We start from the raw sequence: 20,254 nt of genomic DNA, 5'->3' as shown, positions 1-20,254 counted from the left end.
TCGATGATGATGAGACAGTCCAAAATGAAACATGAGCTAGTGCCAGAAGATGGGGCTCCCAGGTTGGAAGGCATTCAGCAAACGCTTGGGAAAGAGCAGAGGCCAAGTGCGAGTAGCGCTGTGGCTAATGATGCAACTGGACTCAAGCCAAAAGGACAATCAAATGTTGATGTGCTCAGAGGTGAAAGGAAAGTCTGAAGCTGCATAACACGTATTGCAGGAAAATGGAACACAAGAACCATCAGTCAAGAGATGCTAAACGTCGTAAAACAAGAAACAGGATGCATAAACACTGCAGTACTTGGAGGGAGTGAGCTCAAATGGACAGAAATTGAACATTTTCAGTCAGATAATTTCTCAGTGTTTTACTCAAGAAATGAATATCTAAGATGAAATGGAGTGGCTTTAATAATGAGGTGAGATGGAGAAAAAACAGTCAAGGGATCTAATCCAAAGTCTGATTGAATAATATCGATAAGACTTCTGGGAAAACCCATCAACATAACCATAATCCATGTTTTTGCTCTAGCCTCTTAGAAGAGGAAGAAATTAAAAGATTACACACTGTAGTCCAGGAGGAAACTGATTGCACACCAATCAAGAGATGTTGGTAATCCCAGGCAATTTGAACACAAAAATAAAATAGAATTTTTATTGCGGTCATAGACTAAGCATAAATTTGAATGTAGGAACAGGAAACAGTAGGACTAAACATTGTTGGAGAATTTGGCCTAGGATCAAGAAATGAAGCAGGAGAGTAACTGAATTTTGTGATCCTGGTGCAGTGGGCTCAAACACGGGTTGGAGGGCCTTTTTGAGCCTGTTCATAAGACAACCAGATAGTTGATGATGCCACTCACTTTGAAAAATGTTGTGAGGAGAAAGGCAGTCCCTCAATACTATGTAACAAATGTACTGTCTGGTAGAGGTATGCTCCATACATCAAGGCGGTACCAATGCCTCTCAGTCTGAAGTGGGGTTCTGAAACAGGGAATGCAACATAATGTCCTGGTTGAGATGGAAGGATGACACCTTCTTTGGCAAGATGGTGATTTTGGCTCTCATCACACCTCTGTCTGGATGAAACCAAAGATAAGGGTCATCCACCCACAATTCACAAGCTTCACCAGATCTCCTAGCCATCACAATAGCAACAAGAAAGGCAGTCTTCCACAACAGCAGTCACAGGCCACATGTTGCCAATGGCTTGAAGGGTTTCCTGCAGAGCTGGGCAAACACAAAGTCCAAAGCCCACTTGGTGGGAAGATGAAGGTACTAGCATCCTTTCAAAAACCTTTTAACCACAGGATGTGTAAAAGAAGGCTTACCAAGAAACTGAAAATGTGTCGAAACAGCAGTTAAATAACAACGAATCAAAGACAAAGACTGGGCTTGATTCAACAAAGAAAGTATAGTCTAACACATATGCAATGTAGGATCAGTCAGATTAAATGACCGTGGACGTAAGAAATCAACAAACATCTTCCATCTGTAGTCGTAGACTGTCGATGAGCAGCATCAATAATCTCCCTCACCACAACTGGTAAGGCATCTAGGGTAGGATCTTCTATGTTGATAACTGGACAGTAGAGATTGAGATATGTGACCTGGCCATCATGAGGAGCCAAACTTACTCTCCTTGGGATAGGTAAAGAAAACACATGAACCATGGCTGTCTTGACTATCACAGGATGATCAGGATGCACCTCGATTGGTAATGACTGGTCAGAAGAGGGAATGGAGGGAAGGCATACAGGAAGGTGTTGCACCAACTGAAGAGGAAGGCATCTCCTTGCAACTTGGCCTGCAAAAAAGTCCAGTTTGGGAATACCCAATTGCTGAAAAATGGGTTTCAGCATCTTGGGATGGAGCATCTACTCTTGACTGCAATGTTTTCTGACCGAGGGCATCTGCAAGGACATTTTCTTCTCTAGACGTCTCCCTGAATGTACCAGTCCTGGGGTCTAACCATGATGTGAAGGAAGGTGAGAGACCGAGTACCACCTTGCTTGTTCGGGTAATATGTGACCGTGGTGTCGTTGATCAACACTGGTGCTACCTTGCCCTTTAACAGTCTCAAAGGAAAGAAATGCTTTCTTTATAGCCAACAGAGTACTGATGCGAAGGCTCTTTTCTTCCAGTGACCAAAGACCTCTCACAAGATCATCTAGATGAGCACATCATTCCAGCATTGATGTATCCATCATGAAAAGGACTTGAGGGTTTGAGATGGGGAAGGGCATGCTGACCTGGATGCTGGACAGATCCAATCACCACTGCGGAGACTTCTGTAGTAACCATGAGCCACTTTCTCGAAGAGTCCCAAAGCATATCGGATGAAGCAATGAATGTCCTGGAAAGGATCTATCTGAAGGGGGGCATTTGGGGTCACCAATGTGTATGACACAAAGTAGCAACCTGAACCAGTCAAGACCTGAGATGTCAGTATCGAAGGCAACTCCATAACAACTTGCATAGATTGTCAAAACAGTTGAGACGAAGGAAAGTAGCCTGGCCCACAGAGTCTAGGACTGATGAACTCAATTTTATGTGTCAGCTGAAGATTGGGCTTTTCCTTATTGAGGCAAAGTCCCAGTCTGTCTAAAAGAGTCAATATAATCTGTACAGGCTGTTATCAAGAGGTTTCTGGAGGATGTGATAACAAGTCATCTATGTATGGGTAGAGTATAACACCTTATTACTGAAGAAAAGCAACCCCTACAGCCATAATCTTTGTAAACACTCGAGCAGCCATGCTGAGGCCCAATGGTAGAACTCAAAACCTATGTGCCCTTTCTTCTACTGCAAAGCATAGAACACATCTGTAACAAGGTCATATCAAAATATGGCGGGGGGGGGGAGTGTTACAGACACTGGGTTGGTGGGTGGATGGGTAGAATACCAACCTTGTTGGATCAAACAAGACTTAATATTTCAGATCATGCAGTGGTACAGAGCAAAGCATCTTTGCTGCAGCCTTGGTGGACCACAGAGAGTCCAACCAATACATGACAGAAATGGCGATCTTTAATAACTATATTGAGAAGGAAAATGGTTAAACGGGAGAAAGTCAGAGCAATGGAAGAAAACAATCCAACCGTCCTTAATTTTCCGCAGCTTTTCTTTAATTGCTTTAAGTAACGACATGAGAACAGAAGCTGTTTTTGCACTTTATTATACAAAAGAAAAAAGGATGTGTGTGAAGGGAAGATCCACAGTTCAAAGTCTGTTCAGACTTGAGTCCGAAGTCCTAGCTGAGTTGATGCAAATAGCAAAAACTTCTTAAGGAAACTGAGATCTTTAGCTCTCCCAAGCCTCATGTAGCAATAAAAACTGAAAAACCAGTACATTTTTTTGGGCATTAAAAAAAAATTAAATCTACAAAAAACACTTTTAAATATTAGAAAAAATGACTTTTTCACAAGAACTTCTGTCTGGAATACTGGAATATCACATTTTGTCAACAGTGCAAAAATGCACTCATCTCCACTTTCTTACAGTACAAACTGTTCTTCCCCTGTCCCCATAACACCTTTTTTCTTTTAAAAAAAGATATCAGTACTGTAAGAATTTTACTTTAAAGAACAAATTTTTTCTTTTCTTTTCTTTTTACTTAAAAACACATCTAGTAAAATACAATAGTGCTGGTACATTCAGCAAAAATCAAATCAGGACTAGAGGAGTGAGAGGGATGATGGAGTGATCAGAAATGATTTTAGGAACATCAGAGAGGTTGCAAGAGCGATGGGTTGGGCTAACTGCAGTTGGGCACCTCATGTCAGAATTGACACATGGCAATGAAAAGCAAAGTTAAAGGGGAGGGAGAGTCCAAACAGGTGCAGCTATGGCTCAGGTGTTCACCTTGTTTCAAAAAGATAGTATCCAGTAGAGCAACAGGAGGCAATTTCCCTATGGCTAAGCAGCACTTGGGGGAATGAGCTTATACTCAGCCTGTTATGCAGCGTTACGAGCAGAACAAAATAATAACCGTTATATGATTTACTGGATTTCTTTATGCAGTCCTCCTCACTTTGTCCAAGTATGTAACACAACCCTTTTCTGCATACAATTGCATTTTCTAGATCAGTAGTCCCCAAACTTTGGTCCTCCAGGTGTTTTGAGCTTCATCTCCCAGCAGCCCCAGCCAGCTTAGCCAACAGTCAGGAATTCTCAGGGCTGAAGTCCAAATAATCTGGAGACAAAAGTTTGGGAACCACTGTTCTAGATCAAAGTAGGAGTGTTCCTCATTCTACACTTGATAAGTATTTTCCAGGAAACTGGATATTCTTTGAGGCAGTAGAAAGGGTCGCTCCATATATGCTACACATTAGGATGCCACCCTGCATCTGGCAAAGTTGTGGCAATCATAGCACTATAGATCTTAGAAGCAGCAACATGTTTTTTTCATTAACAGAAACAGCATTATTAGGAATAGTTAAAAAAAAAAAAGGCTAGAGGACAAAATTTCAAGATGTGTGCCTTCTTGCTCAAGTCCCACTTACACACTAGAGCCTAAATGCTATCCATTAGGCTTGACTTGAATAGACCCATTAATCAATGGGATTTGTCTATGTGTTGACTCATCAACAATTGGAGGAATGGGTCTACTCTAGTTGACAGCAACCAGCCTGTACTTGCTATATATCTGCTGAAAAACAATTCCTTAATTTTTAAGATACTTACCATGTTTTTGTTGATGCCAAGTTTTTCTTGATTGGAAGAAATATGTGGCAATGGTATGGCAAGACTCCACAGACCCTTGGACATCCACAGAATGATATCTTGCTTGCTTTTGTATGGCCCCATGTTGTGCAAAAGGCAATGTGGAAATATTGGAGTTACCCATCACAGATTTCTTCACAGGTTGATGAATGGGGGGATCAGGGTGCTCCCTCTGAGCACTATGCAGTAAACCAAGTTATAGCAACATACGTCTAAAGCTTTTTCCCCCAGAGAATAACACCTAACATATATTGGTCACAGAATAATGGTTGATTTGCAAACCCTTTAAACTGGAATGCTGGGCCATGCAGAATTGTACCTAAGTAAGTATTTTAAAATTTTATGGGGGGGAGGGGGACACGCAGAATTCTTATTGGGGTCAATACCCTCATTTTGACCCCTTCCCAATTTAGCTACACCCTGAGATATACCATCCCACTATAGGAAAACTGAATGGCAAAGATGCTCAAGATGAAGTGGTGGTTTCTGGCCCAGCATGCAGCCATAAGATTCAAAGATGAGTGGTGGTGAAGAACTGAGTTGATGGAGAAGAACACTGTTTTTAAGTCTACTTATCCCTTAAAGCAAGATGGTACTTTGACAATGATTTGGTATTGATAAAGAAGGATTTCTAGTTTTTACTGCATGGATCTTCATTACCCCCTAGAAAATTTTCAACTTAAATCATTATCAAGATTAAAATGGGAAAAGAATACAAGTATTCACTGAAGTATGTTGATGCCTGCACATGCTTTTCTTGTATGCAGCTTCCCCCCCCCCCCCCAAGGATATCACATCAGTGCATCCTTTCTTAAAAATCCAAAATCCAAATAACCACTGTTGTCTTAAGTTTGCAGAGGGAATTATGGAACAACATTCTTGAAAAGCCAGAGAGCTGCATGTTGCTTTGCTGGCCATCTTTCTCAATCTCTGCAACTTGTTCCTCCTTCACAGCCTCAATTCAGAAAAGGGATGTTTACATGCCTCCCTCTGGAGATGACCAGACAGAGCTGAGTATACCTTGTACAAAATGGACAAACCCCAAAGAAAATAAAATTAATCATAATGCCCACCATGAATGCATGGTAAAATAGGCATGTGAGGAAATGCTGCTCAGCCTGCTCTCCCACTCCTCTGCTTTCAGAGTTCACTTTCAGGCCTATCATTGCCACCTTAAGAAGCACCAACACATCTTTTATTTTTTAAAAACATGCTCAGTTTGCTGTTTTTTACCCCCAAACTAATGTTTTTCTGTGGAAATCACATAACACTTTAAAGGCCTAGCTACCAACAATACTTATAAAGATGCCAGAGGGGCCTTTCCTAATCATACACATTAAGGATGGGTTCCCTCACTGGTACACTTCTTTCAGTGTAATGTCTCCCCCAGCCCCCCTTTTCCTGCTTTAAAATCCCCTCCATACAAAGCCCCCTCACCCTCAAAGCTTTAAGGCTCATTTACAAGGCCTTTTAATACAGTGGACCCTTCCCATCTGCGGGAGTTTGGTTCTCCCCTGCCACCATGGATGGGAAAAATATGGACGGTCATGCCCCATATTATTCAGTGAGCAGTGACATGCCACCACATGGAATAATATGGGGCATGGCGAGCCATAGATGCACTAATCTGCAGATTGGTAACCCACCAATTTGGCAAGCTCACTGTACCTGTAAAACTATTATGTTCTTGCTATTTTCTAACCATTGCCAGACCGTATGCCTAATATTCAAGGCTGACAAACCAAGAGGGGCAGGGTTTCCAGGGTGGGTTGGGCACTGGAATTAAAAACAAACAAACAAACAAACAAAAAACATTTTCCCTGAGTCTGCAAGAGATTTCAATAAAGGAAGAAGAGTAAACCCTGTTTTCCTGACAACTATGCCACAATTTTCACATGGGATTCCCAGGTTAATCCAAAGGAAAAAGGTGAATTGCACACCCCGTGTCTAGTTTATATCTGTCTCCATCTCAAGGAGGGGGTAAGGGATAACAGGAAAGAAAAGGAATAAAAGGGTACGGCAGGTTGCTTTGCAGCCCTTTCTAGGTGCAAATCTGGGTTGCAAGATAATGTTTGCTGACCATGGCTGTAAAACTGAAAATGGAACTGCTAATCTTCCAAAGAATGCAGAAATAAAGGCTAGGTTAAGGAGACACTCTTTCTTATGCACACAGAATTAACTAATCATTTTGTATGGAAAAATTAAAGTAAAATATGAAAGGGGGGGAATAGGGAGAAATTAATAAAAATTGTTGCAAATACAAAGAGAAGACTTTAAACAATTTACCTGTGCAATTAGAAGATAATAGGATGTAACAGTTAAGTTTCAGTTTACATCAATTTTATTTGACCTGGTTTTATTCTGATATAGTTTAGTATTATGTTCACGAATCCTAAGCTGTATAATCATGTACACCACCCTGTTTCTCTGGCAATGCGACACAAAATTTACTTCTATTTTCACTTAACAGTAATTTATTATCATATCCGGACCTAGAATGCCTTGTGGGTTTTCTTTAAAAATGCCTCACAAGCCTGCCTCAAAACTCAAAGAGATGTGGGGGCAAGTTTCTTTATTTGGGGAGGAAGGCTAATCTATTTTAGTACAGGATGAACTCTTTTCTAAACTGGAAGTGCCTTCTGATCACTTTCCCCCAAAAAGGTTCCTCCTGGGCTCTCAAAACAGTGAAATGCCCCAAAGGATCAGTGGGGGGGGGGGGGGGGGGAAGCACCTAGAAGTGGCTCATTTGTGTAACTCTAAACCAGCATTTCTCAACTTAGTTCTGTGCCATCATGCCCACTGGATTGTGACCAAAGCGGTAGTTTTGCCAACCCCAATAGGATACAAGATTGAGGAATACTTGTTAAACCATGATCGTGAACATGAAACCATTTCCTCAAGCTTGTTTTTCTGGCCCAAACTGAAAACAAGAGAGATTTCAACTTGTCCTCCTCTCTCCTGTTAATGCCTGGCCATACCAAAGCCTAAATTCTCTTGCTAGTCCAGACTCATTCAATCAATGAAATTTACCTATGTGTTGACCTGCCATTCAACAATTGATCACGTTCATTTACCCTGGATCAGCCATGTGCAACATTACCATACCATGAGTTCCTTTCTCTGCTTCATTTCTTTTGCTGTTCCTGGGAATATCAACAGAATCCACTTGGTGTCTTGTACTACTAGACATAAAAAACAGGGGGAGAGAGAGATGTGGGAACTTCCGTTTTGATGGCAGTTATAATGCTTGGCTTTGTCCTTAACATTTCTGGGTAAATACAAAATTTAACATTGAACTTGCTTTTGCTCTTAAAATCAACAACAGAAGAGGCTAAGAAAAACACCCCAGGCTGGAATTTGACTCTTGTTAACACCACACCTCTGCATGAAATTAAAGGAACAAAGACAATCTGAACAAAAACCAAGGCATGCTGGCGGGGAAAAATCTGTGTGCCTGTTATATACATCCCAACTCCCTCACCACAACCCTAAACTGCTAGACTCCGGATGAAGGTAAGAGACATATGAAGTACTTGGTGTCAAAGATGGGATAGGATAGATGTTGTAAAAAAGATGGTTGTCTTACTTGGTTTATAAAATGTTTTTTTTAAAAAATGCTAATGACACAGATGATCCCCCACAACCAACCGCCCCTTCCAAAGACAGTCAACAAAATGCCCCATTTTGGTACAATTATTGGTCACTTCATTATAAAAAAAAAATAGATATATTAACAACAACAATAACCCAAAGGGGTCTGGCTACTACTGTCTTTTGCCCAAATGCTGGTCAGAAAAATGACAGAAAAAATCCACCTCCTGCAAAATAATGTCAGTCACCTTGGAACTCTTGAAATCTTCTTCTCCAACAGCTTGCCAGACATTTCCCTTTGTAAAAAATAAAAATAAAATCCTGTTCTTCCACTCCTCCTCTTTGCCACATACTGACATGGAAACATTCCCACCCCCAACCCCACCCCACTTCCCTCAGCAGGAAACGCTGGATATCCAGTTCATCACAGGAAATAGCTAAGTGCAGCTGTGGCCATTTTGTTCTCTTTCTCTTTTTTTGCCAAGGTGTGAAATTTCAAGACTATACAAGATTGTCCACTTCGAGGAGAGGTGGGTCTCACTGGCAAAGTCCAGAACCGTCCATGGCTCATGCTCCCTGGGAACCCATCTCTCCCAGGCTGTTTGCTGGGGGGTGAAGGGAAGGGGGAAAGGAAACACTGTCATGTTGTTGTTTGTTTTTAAAAAAGGATTTGTACAAAGTTCTGAGCTGGTGGCTAGAATTAGGGGTGGGAGAGAGATGGTGATGTAAAGAGGATAATAAAAGGGGTCTGGATTTTGTTGTGACCCCTGCCCACCTCTCACAAAGGGTGGGGAATCCCCAGAGAGATTTATGATGGAGGAGAAAAGAGGGTATAAAATAAATCTCTCCCTCCAGACCATCGCAACCACCTCAAAAAAGAAAAAAAGATCTCTCTGCTGGTTGTCAGGTATTTTCTACCCTCACCCCACCCCTCACAAACAACAGCACACTGTTAAATACAATGTGAGGCCTGTGAGGAAAGGAAAATAATTAAAACACAGTGATTTTTTTCCTCTCCCATTTCCTCCCCATCCTAGGTCTCCAGCTGTGGATGTTACTGTTATCCGGAAAAACAAAACCGAATAAGAGTACAGCAAGAAAGGCGGGCAGAGGAAGGGGACGGTTCAATTGGAGTCCGAATCTGAAGAGTCTCCCGAGGAAGATGAGGAACTGCTGCTTCCCTCTGATTCATTGTCGTCATCATCATCATCGTCATCATCTTCTTCGTCATCCTCTTCTTCATTCTAGGAAAGAAGAGGCAAGATATAAACTAATTCTAGTACCGTACACAGGATGGATGACAGTAAGAACTATGTGCATATTGTTGAAGGTAAGGGTGTACAAAATTTGGTAGTGGGACTGAATGCAATTACCTGAAAATTTCAGCATTTGATGACAATTTAACATTTTTAGCTGTCATCATTTAAAAGGCTATGTGGGAAAATGTACTAACTACATTTAGTGAAACACCAAAGGTGACTAAGGGCCTGAACAGTCAGGCCAAAATAAAGCTGCTTCAGGTCACTCTGGAAGAATGCCGTTTAAATTATGCAGGCGCCCTAAGAGGCTGGAAGTCGTGCCAAAGCCATGCTCCAGTCCTAATGACTGGAACACAGCTATCGTGCAGCTTCTGGCCTCTTAATAAGCACGTGTCATTTAAACAGCATACCTCCAAAGTGACCCGAAGCAGCTTTATTTTGGCCTGTCTGTTCGGGACCTATGTAAATAAAACATTCTAGTATTCTACCTATCCCAGTCCCTCTCTACAACTAGTGAATAGACAAATGCTGCAGAATAAATTAAACAGATCAAAGAATCTGCGTAACTGACACAATGCTATAGAATCCAGAGGTTTTTGCTGCAGATTTTAATTATTGTGGCACATTATGATCATCATTATTTAGTTAAGAATACAGTCAGCCCTCCACATTCACGGGGGTTAGAGGAACAAGACCCCCGTGAATGTGAAAAAACTGTGAATACCCCCCCCCCATGAGGCAGCCATTTCCAAGGTGTGTGTGGGGGGGTTTCAGGGCAGAGGGAAATCCTGAAAGGGAGGAGGAGGAATGTATGCCAGGTTTAATATTTAGGAATAATCAAAACTGTGAATGTCAAATCCATGAAACTGGAGGGCCTACTGTACAGAGAATGCTCATTGCAGTAGCTCCCTGACCATGCTTTTGTCCCCCCAAGAATGAGACACCAGGGCTCCTATCAACTTAGACATCATGATCAGGAAGCTTGGTTGATATCCACTCTTTCAAATGGGAGTGGAGGAAGCTACAGCTATTGCAAAGAAAAGTCTTCTTATCTATCTATGCTCAGAGGCACACTTCTTTATTACTATTACTTATTCTGAAGGAAAACACCAGAACCAAGATTAGATGCTCTGGCCAAGTCCTTAAGGATAACATCTTCCTGTAGATTGAGAAACTGGTCCCTGTCACTAAAAAATGAAGTCTTTACATCTCGATTTGTACAACAAGGGTGAATTAGATGGTTTCTCAAATGAAGACAAGAGGTAGAAGTTTCTTCTACCTATAGTTGGGCAAGTTCTTGGAAAAAAATATTCAAGGACATATGTAAGCCACTTTATTTTGGAGGAGGTACATTCTACCTAAGGAGAACTGTGGATTTCTGAACTGTTGGAGCAGGCAATGGCAACTTTGTCATTAAAAGAACTTAGAAGAACCTACGGTTGTTTTGCTAGAAAGACTATACAGCAGAGCAGAGACTACTGGCCCAATTTGGGTGGGGTGGAAAATTACTAGGTAATAGTGTGGAAGAGCTTAAACTGTGATGCAATCAGTAATGTACATGGAGATCATACCCCACAACCTCACCTCATCTCCATCTTCACTCTCCTCTTCGCTGCTTGAATCAGAGGAATCCCCTCCCTCCTCAGAAGAGTCACCATTGTCATCCTCCTCCTCCTCCTCCTCCTCCTCTTCATCGTCATCATCATCATCGTCGTCGTCATCCTCATCCTCTGATTCCTGAATGCCACAAAGGGAATTTTAATGAAGACATGGAAAAATGGATAAAAGTATCACTAATATCACTGTAGCTGAACAGCTAGAATTTAGCTTTTCACTTATAAAACCACTTGAGGGCTAAGTGATTCACCTTCACTCCCTATTTCTAGAAATAATAAATAAATCTTAGTATACAACTACCAATTTTGACCAGTCCATTAAAAAAAGGGAGCTCATTGCCAGGTCCAATTAGACCAAGTTGGACAATTGTGGACTTCCAGATATTTTTGGCCTACAACACCCAGTATCCCTATCCAATAGTGACTATACCCTGAGGCAGTGGTCCTCAAACCTTTGCTGGCTACCATCCCCTTTCCTCTTGGCTGATAATCCTAGCACTCCCATTCCCCATGTGTATTTCTGGATATTAGGTTTACTTTTCTACTGCAAGGCACAACAACCAATTTAGGTCACTGCTACCTTTGTACCTAATTACCTTGGGAGCAGCAACTGAGAAGCCTCTTGCAGCAAAGGCCAGCCAAGGCAAGAGGCTTCTCAGTCACTGCTCCCTTTGAACCTGGTCAGCCAGAGACCAGCAACCAAGAAGGCTCTCACCCATGCTGCCCTTCTAGTAAAGGACAGTGTGGGCAAGAGGCCTCTCAATTACTGCTCAGTTGCTGCTCCCAAAGTGACCATGTGCAAAGGGACAAGCTTCTCCCTGGTGAGAAAGGACTTTCAATCCTTAACTGGGGCAGAGAAGGATGCAGTTGGTGTGTGTGTAGGCAGTTTAAGGAGGTCACATGCTCTGGACTGTAGACTTGGGGGAGGGAGGGAAAACTTTTAATTACAGGAGCCACTCCAAGGTGAAGGACCCGACTCTCCAAGAATTGATCCCAGATACTCCTCCCCCTCCTTCCTCAGAGACATATGTTCCCCATGCAGTTTCAAGTATTGCCTACACGCATACACACACTATCATTATTTCTTGTACTACCTCTTCTCTCAGGCTGTCTGATGAAAGAAAGCAGGAGCAGCAATGCAGCTATAACCTTCCAGCCAATCCAAGCAAATCTTAAGCAAGGTCCCAAATCTGAAAGCTCCTTTTTTGTTGCTGCTTTTACCCTGCTACCATGTGCTCTAAATCTAAAGAGCCCTCCCTCCTTGGCATCTGTCTCCATCCAGCCTGGGAGAGAGTGAAAAGGCAGGCCCAACACCATCAGGCCTATCCTTAAGAAGAAGAGCCCTCCCTCCATGGCATCTGACTCCATCCGTCCTGAGAGGGAGTGAAAAGACAGGCCCAGCGCCATCCCTCCAGTCCATCTGCCATGGTCCAGGCCTCAGAGAGAGAGAAGGGGTTGGACTGGATGACCCAGTCTCTTCCAACTCTATGATTTTATGATTCTAAGAACTGCTGGACCTAATCCCCTTCCCCACCACCATTCTCTTCTCCTTTTGTGCTGTGTTTTAGATTGTAAGCCTGAGGGCAGGGAACCGTCCGATTAAAAATAATAATTGTAAGCTGCTCTGATAGCCTTTAGGGCTGAAAAGTGGGGTATGAATACCATAATAAAAAATAAAAATAAATCCTTTCTCCAGTCAGTCAGTGTGTACCAAAATGGCAATGCTCCAAGCTACAGAAGTAATGCTCTGGGCCCATGCCTTGCAAGTTTTCCAGCTGCCACTGCCACTTGTGAAAGATGTGGCTAAGGGTAGTGAGCTTGTACAGGCAGGTGAAGAGCAGGAGACATCACCACATGAAGCCATCAGTGAAGCTTTGTGGTAGTTTTATGAGACCCCTTTTGAACAGAAGTTTCATGCAACCTTTATCCCCACTATGGTCCTAAAGACTGATATTTCTTGTGCACCATTATTTGGACTGAAGGCCCCCTCACTGCCCTTCCTGGAATCACTGCCCTGAGGGATTATGACAGAAACAGTCCAACATCAAAAGGACCACAGCAACCTGCTCCCAAGTTACATGTTTAAAATGGCTGCATCCATCCACTTTTGATGAAACAGAACCAAGTTTATCATTTCCAATATTCCAATGGACAACCATTGCAGGAGCTACGTACTGAAAAGCAATGCTAAGGGACTTACTGATTTCGACTGCATTGAAGGTTTCATCTTAGGATTTGGGCCACGCATCTTTCCCATGTTCTTGCGTTTCTGTTGAGATGTAAGTGAAGGATGGCAGTAGCAAAAGATGGAAAAGCAACATGGAAAGTATAGTGTGCCTGCGTTATATGCGGGTGTGCCTTACGCGAATTCTAATACTTCTAATGGGGCTCAAGCATACACATTTTTTCCCTTACATGGGGGGGGGGGGGGAACGGTGAAAGCCATGTGACAGAAGTAACAATGGCATGCGCGCCTGCACCGTGCATGAGCCCCATTATTTTCAATGGGGCTGGAACATATGCGCTATTTGCCTTACGCAGGGAAGGGAGTTTCCTCTACTACTTTTAAGATTTGAAGAAATTACAACTGTGGAGCACAGTTTCAAGACTCTGCTGTTGCTCCAAATGAAATTTATATACCTGTCGCTCCCAAGAATTTGCCTCTAGACCTTCTGTCATGCTATTAAACAGAAAACAGCAGGACTACTTAAGACAGTAAGAATCAATTCAGACCACCATACCAAACCATGGTGAAGGAAATTTAATTATGGTTTGGTATGATATTTGGAGCTGACAAGCCACTGTGAAACCTTTTCTATGTCTGAAACAAATCTAAAACACTTCTTTTAAGCTTATTTATGAGTCTCTATGGGATGATTTATCTTTTCAGAGAAGTCGAAGACTTGAGTGTAAATGGGTTTTGATCAGAAATGGCAAAAACCGAACAGTGCAATCTGAAGTGTTGTCAGTCTCCACTTATTTCCTGCTAAAGAGCCTGATATTGCAATTAAGGGGTTGTGGAGACCACCCCTTTTAGAGCCAGAACTTCACGCTGTGGCCCCAATCTGGCATTTCTGCGGTGCAAAAAGGAGCTGCAAAAGGTGTCTTCTTTTTGTGCCCTAGAAAGGGCGCCGTAGCCATGGAGGCTTTATGGTGCTCCTTTGGCACTGCGTCATGTAAACGCAGCATGAGAAGCGCCATGACACTGTGTGTCATGTGGCATGGCATCATACCACCATGGGGGTAGAGTCAGGGTATGCATTGTGTGGATACCACGCCCCAACTTTGCCTCTAGGCTGGCCTTAATGGCCAGTCTGCACAGGCTGTAAGTCTCTAGCATCTCTGAAACCCTAAGTCATTTCAAGCTTCCATGAACAAAGAAGGACATGGAATCTGAGACTTCAAGTATGCAAAACCAATTTTCCTTTGTTTTTTTGTGGGTTTTTCGGGCTATGTGGCCATGTTCTAGAAGAGTTTCTTCCTGACGTTTCGCCAACATCTTCAGATGCTGGCGAAACATCAGGAAGAAACTCTTCTAGAACATGGCCACATAGCCCAAAAAGTATGGATGCCGGCCATGAAAGCCTTCGACTTCACAATTTTCCTTTCACTAAATTACAATCTCATCCAAGTTACACAGATTTTCTTGGTGAAGGCTCAACGAAATACTGCTGTTATCCCCATATACTGTATGTACACACCCCTCTCAGTATATGCAAGATACTCACACTGGAGGTATGTTCTTTGTATGCAGCTCTCTCTTGTGGTGACAAACTCTGTAAAGAAAACATGAAAGGGAAAATGAGATTAAAAGCTTTACAGTGTGATTCAAAGCATGAAGAGTGGGTAAAGACTGACTGGTAAACTGTTACCTAGTCTCTTTTTAGGACCACTGTCTAATTATTACTAGTCATTCCCAATTGGCACTTAATCCTGCATTCCTTACCTTGCATTACTGTCCTTCTCTAAACTTTACCCTAGGGACTGTTGTTTTCATTTTGCAGACTGAGGCCTGAGAATACTGAAAAGCTATGCAGACACTAGGAGTATAATGGAAATTTCATCTGGTTGAGAGCGATCCAGAAAAAGTTGAAAGGGAGGCCTTTGGCTGTACAACAAGAGTTAAATGTCAGTCTAATTCTACTTGGAAGACCCTACTTTAAACCTGGTGAGGGAAACGTGACCCTTCCAGAAAGTGAGAAAACTCCAGCTTCCATTAACCACAAGAACGAAACAGTGCAAGATTTGGGAGCTGCAGTGCAAAGATTCCTCAACCATGACTTTACCACAACAGACAAAGGACTTCACAAAGAGCTGCTACATATCCCCCTTCTTTGCCTCAATGAATAGCTCACCTTAAGCCACATATCCAGGTGCACTTTGTATTGCTTCTGCTGCTCTTCAGCCAACTTCTTGTACTGTTCCTTTTGGCTTTGAGAGATGCGCTGCCAGCGGCTCCCAATCTCCACCATCCGTTCCTTCAGAGGAAGGTGGTTCAGTTCACCATTTGAAAGCAGCTCCTGAGAAAACTTCTGATATCCATTCCTGGTGAGGACACACAAGGCAGGGGAAGGGAAATTATGAGTGAAGAGTGGAACAGGAAAGAAAAGAAAGATATCAGGGACTATGTGACATGGGCACCCATAATGTTTTTTAAAAGATTCCAGTCTTTCCAACGTTTCATCCTACACAAGGACAAGATACTTACCTGTACCTGTGTTTCTTTGAGTGGTCATCTGTGATTCACACAAATAGATTTTACTGCACTTGCGCAGAGCATATTCAGAACCTACTGGTATAGCTAGGTAGCTCCACCATATATCTACATCTATATGTCCTCCATTCCCACTCATTTACTTCAGTTCCAAAGGACACCGCATAGCAGCATCCCAAGGAGCAAAAGGCAGGACACACCAGGAGCGGAAGAGGGGTGGATATGTGTGAATTCACAGATGACCACTTGAAGAATCAAAGTTACAGGTAAGCAACCTATCCTTCTTCTTTGTGGTGTCTGTGAATCACACAAATGGGTGACTAGCAAGCTACTTAACCATGGAGGTGGTGGTGTCATGCCATAACACAAGGTATGTATGGAAAGAAACAAGGAATTGTATTAACAGCCAACTAGAATAGGAAGAAAAAATGTTACTACTAAGATAATGCCACTTCAGGGTGGGCAATAGAACTGCTCTCTCAAAGCATGCATCAACTCTGGACTGAGTGTCCAGCTTATAATGACAGACAAATGTCAAATACTGGACCACACAGCTGCACACCTTGTCCAGCGATACACCAGCCAGGAAGGCTGAAGAAGCAGCTACCACCCCAGTAGAATGGGCTCTCATAGTTGGAGGATAATTATGGCAAGCGAATGGTGGAAACCACCCATTTTGACACCCATTGGGAAGAAACAGGTAGGCCCAACTTTGATGTGAAATAGCTGACAAAAAGCCTGGTGGTCTTCCTCTAATTTGAGGTTCTATCCATATAGAATGCAAGGGCTCTTCAGATGTCAAGAGAATGTACAGTTCTCTTAAAATCAGAGGTGGAGTTCTGTATGAAGCCAGGGAGCATGATGTCTTGGTTTAGGTAAAAAGCAAAGACTACTTTGGGAAGAAAGAAGATAACCAGTCCTAATACCACCTTGTCTAGATGGAATTTCAGATAAACACATGACGAAGGCAGTCTTCCATGAGAGAAATCAAAAACTACATGTGGCCAAGGATTCCAAAGGTGTCTGTGAAAGTTGAGAGAGTACTAATTTGAGGCTCTAGGAGAGTGTCTAGCCGCAGACTAGTGGGTGGAAGTGAAGGTAACTTAAGGAAGAGGGATCCCATGCTGCAGTTCTCAGGAGATGGCAGCAAGATAACATTTGGGTGAGGGCAGAGATAAGTCCACACTGTGTAAGGACAAAAGGATGTTAAGGATCAGATAGGTTTGAACCCAAGTTGGGGAAAACAGCTGTGAGGAAGTTCTGAAGCCTATTTCACTTATAGCCATAGGATTTTCGTGTGAAATGTTTATGGGCTGCAAGAATAATCTGTTGGAATTGGATCCGATAAGTTTCTTAGGAAGGAATTCTCCAGGCTGCCAGCTGGAGTGTCTGGAGTTCCAGGTGCCTTACCTGAATACTGTGAATGGTCAGCAGGTCAGGACAGAGGGGGAAATAATTGTGGATTATTGAGCCAGGTGGAGAAAATGGGTGAACCATGGATGCCTCGGTACCATGTGTCATGAGAACAATACTGGCGCGATCCTGCTGTATCATTGCAACCACTCTAGTGATCAAGGGGAACAGTGAAAATGCGTATAGCAGTCATTGCCCCCAGTGGAAGAGGAAGGCATCTACAAGGGAGCCCTTCCCTACTGTCTTCTAGTAGAACCAGAGGCAGCAGGCACTGAGGTGCATGGTGAAAAGGTCTACCTCTGGCATGCTCCATCGTCAAAAGACTAGTTGAACATCTATTCATGGCAGGAGTCCTAGGAATGACTGAGCTGGTCTGCTATTACATTGTCCTCACCTCGGAGGTGGATGGCCTGAAGAGAAATTCTCCTGCATATGCACCAGTTCCAGATCTAAATGCACAATCAGATGAGGAGACAAGACGTAGTGTTGCCTAGCTTGTTGATGTAAAACACTGCCATGGTGTTGTCTGTGAGGATCTGTACCAAGTGACCAAGGAATATCCTGAATGCCTTGAGTGCTTTCTGTATTGCCAACAATTTGAGGGCATTGATGTAAAGGGTGGCCTCCTCTGGGGCCACCCTTTGCATCAACTGTCAGTCCCTTAGAATGATCCCTCCATCCACGTGATAATGAGTCTTGATGGTGGAGGCATGTGGAAGGGGATTCTGGCACAGACACTGGAAGGCTCGAGCCACAAGGTGGATGAACTGTGGCATTGTGAGTAGTTTTGACAGAGGGTCTGTAAATAAATCAAACATGGCGAGGAACCATGACTGTAGAGGATGCATGTTAAAGTGGGTGGTGGGCATGATGCTTGTTGTGGAGGCCAGATGGCCCAGAAGCAAGAGGACATGATGAGCTTGTAAACTTCTCAAACGTCAACAAGTCACAGTATTGACAAGGTCATTGTTAATCGTTAATAAGGAGGGCCGGAACAGGAAAGAGATGGGGTGGGAACCATTGATTGGATCCACTTGTAAACTTGGTCCAACAACTCTGTCTTGGGTTGTTTGATCTATGGAAACAGTTAATGGAGGAGACGATCCTACGAAGAGTCTGTTCTGGCTGCTAAATTGTAATCCATGAAAAACAGGATTATTTTTTTCAGTGATGGACTCAAAATTTGGGAGGCCCATTTATGTTGTTCTCCTTATTCTATCTGGATAAAGGTGAATCCACTAAGTTTGGGGAGAATCAATTCCTTTTTAGAAGTTTTTATGCTGCTGCTGCTGTGTATTAATTTATTGTAGTTTTAGGCTCCTAAGGATTAAAAAAAGTGTTTAGCAATACTCACATGGGGGGTTTCTTCGGCTCACCCTGGAATTTCATCTTCTTGGAGGAGTTTGTTGAGGCTGGTGGCGCCCTCATCTCACTCAGTTCTCGCTGCCAAAAAAGAAGATGAGGAAGAAAGAAAATGAAAAATTGAGAAACCTTGCTCAACTCAGTGGGAAACAAGCAGAAAGTTATAAAAGGCAATTCCCTTACCTATCTTGGTTAGATAACTGTTGTTAGATACATTTGTTAGTTTTCCACCACAACAGTGAAAATTAGAAATCTGATTTATAATTAAATACTGAAATTGTCAGAATACAGAAAACTGGAGCACATACAGAAGGCTCCTATCCTAAGTCATAAGAGAGGACTGGGTGCACAGAGCTTACAATATAAATCAAAATTTACAAATTTCTGTGCCAAGAGTAAATTCACATACTGCAATCTGTGTAGACACATAATCTTACCTACCCACCCTTCATTAACCCAGGTATTTTCAATGATATCTCCCCACAGTTAGAAATCTGCTGCTCTAAATTAAAGCTAAGATTCTTATAAAACTGTATTCTCTGCAGGTATTTTAAGTGCATTTGTCTGCCTTCCTAGAGAAATGTAGAATCATCTTAGAACTAATAAATTTTCCATATAAAAACAAAAAACAGAAACACCAACCTCATATCGTTTCTGATCTTCAGCAGCTTTCTTGATCCACATCAACTTCTCTTTTTTCTCCATGTTATTCCATGTGGCTTCCATAGCTTTTAGTGCTTTTCCACGGTCATTCTAAAGCAAAGGGACAGGTACTGATTTCATGAAGTGTGGAACTCATTCCAACCCATACTGGTTTCACTGTGACTATACCCTGTGTTCATGTACACTACCATTTAAAACAGGACAGTAATATTCTTTGAATTACCATCTATGCTAAAGATGGGTTGCCTCTAGCCCAGAAGTTGGCATAATGTGGCCCATGGGCTGCAAGTGGTTCCTGGATCCCATTCCTCCGGCCCCTGAAGCCCATCCCAACCCCTGCTCCCAACCGCTATAATTAAAAAAATTTGCTGCAATTTTTAGATAATTCCCTTCCCCTAAAATCATGCAAAATGCACCCTTCAACATTTGAAAACATGCAACAGTCTTCCCCCCCATCCCTACAAGCACCCCAGAACCTTGTACAGCCCCCAATACCCCTGTTTCCCATCTCAAAACAGGTAGGAAACCCTGACAACCTCAGCACTACCTTCACTCTTCAAAACAAAAACAAAAACAAATCCCTACTTTGATGGTGACCAAGAAGGCCGTTTAAATGCCTGACTGCATGGGGAAAAATGTATGTATGGGCATATGTTTGTGAATGTATTTATGTATATGTGTGAATGGGATCTGGGTGCATTCCTGAAACTAAATCAGTCCCTCAGCCAAATGGGTATCTCATTGCTGTTTAACGCAGCCCCGAGTATGAACTTTGCAGCTGTGTGGAATAGCCTTAGAGCACTAACCTGAAAATGGCATTTATGCTGCCTCCACTCAAGAGGCCATGTAGCTATTTAAGCATACCTTTGTGCAACAAACTCAATCATAGTACCAGTTTCAGTTCTGGGCAACAT

General features: G+C 42.6%; 1 protein-coding gene across 6 annotated transcripts in view; it reads right to left on the bottom strand.

The window, feature by feature from the left end:
* Positions 1 to 8,299: 8,299 nt before the first annotated feature.
* The window catches only part of UBTF (upstream binding transcription factor), a 54,993-nt gene continuing 43,038 nt past the window's right edge, over positions 8,300 to 20,254 (bottom strand). For all 6 annotated transcript variants that reach the window (XM_089531954.1, XM_089531959.1, XM_089531960.1 and 3 more), the window contains 7 exons: positions 19,320 to 19,430; positions 18,670 to 18,758; positions 15,544 to 15,733; positions 14,917 to 14,964; positions 13,389 to 13,457; positions 11,157 to 11,309; positions 8,300 to 9,557 (listed from right to left, as the gene is read on the bottom strand). In XM_089531954.1, coding sequence (XP_089388080.1) covers positions 9,438 to 9,557; positions 11,157 to 11,309; positions 13,389 to 13,457; positions 14,917 to 14,964; positions 15,544 to 15,733; positions 18,670 to 18,758; positions 19,320 to 19,430 — 780 coding nt within the window. In that variant the 3' untranslated portion in view covers positions 8,300 to 9,437. The remainder of the gene's footprint in view (positions 9,558 to 11,156; positions 11,310 to 13,388; positions 13,458 to 14,916; positions 14,965 to 15,543; positions 15,734 to 18,669; positions 18,759 to 19,319; positions 19,431 to 20,254) is intronic.

The sequence above is a fragment of the Sceloporus occidentalis genome, unplaced genomic scaffold, assembly GCF_023333645.1.
Source record: "Sceloporus occidentalis isolate IW3139 unplaced genomic scaffold, rSceOcc1.0.p SCAF_7, whole genome shotgun sequence".
NCBI lineage: Eukaryota > Metazoa > Chordata > Lepidosauria > Squamata > Phrynosomatidae > Sceloporus > Sceloporus occidentalis.
The sequence above is the reverse complement of the archived record's forward strand: the minus strand, read 5'-3'. Positions and strand labels throughout refer to the sequence as shown.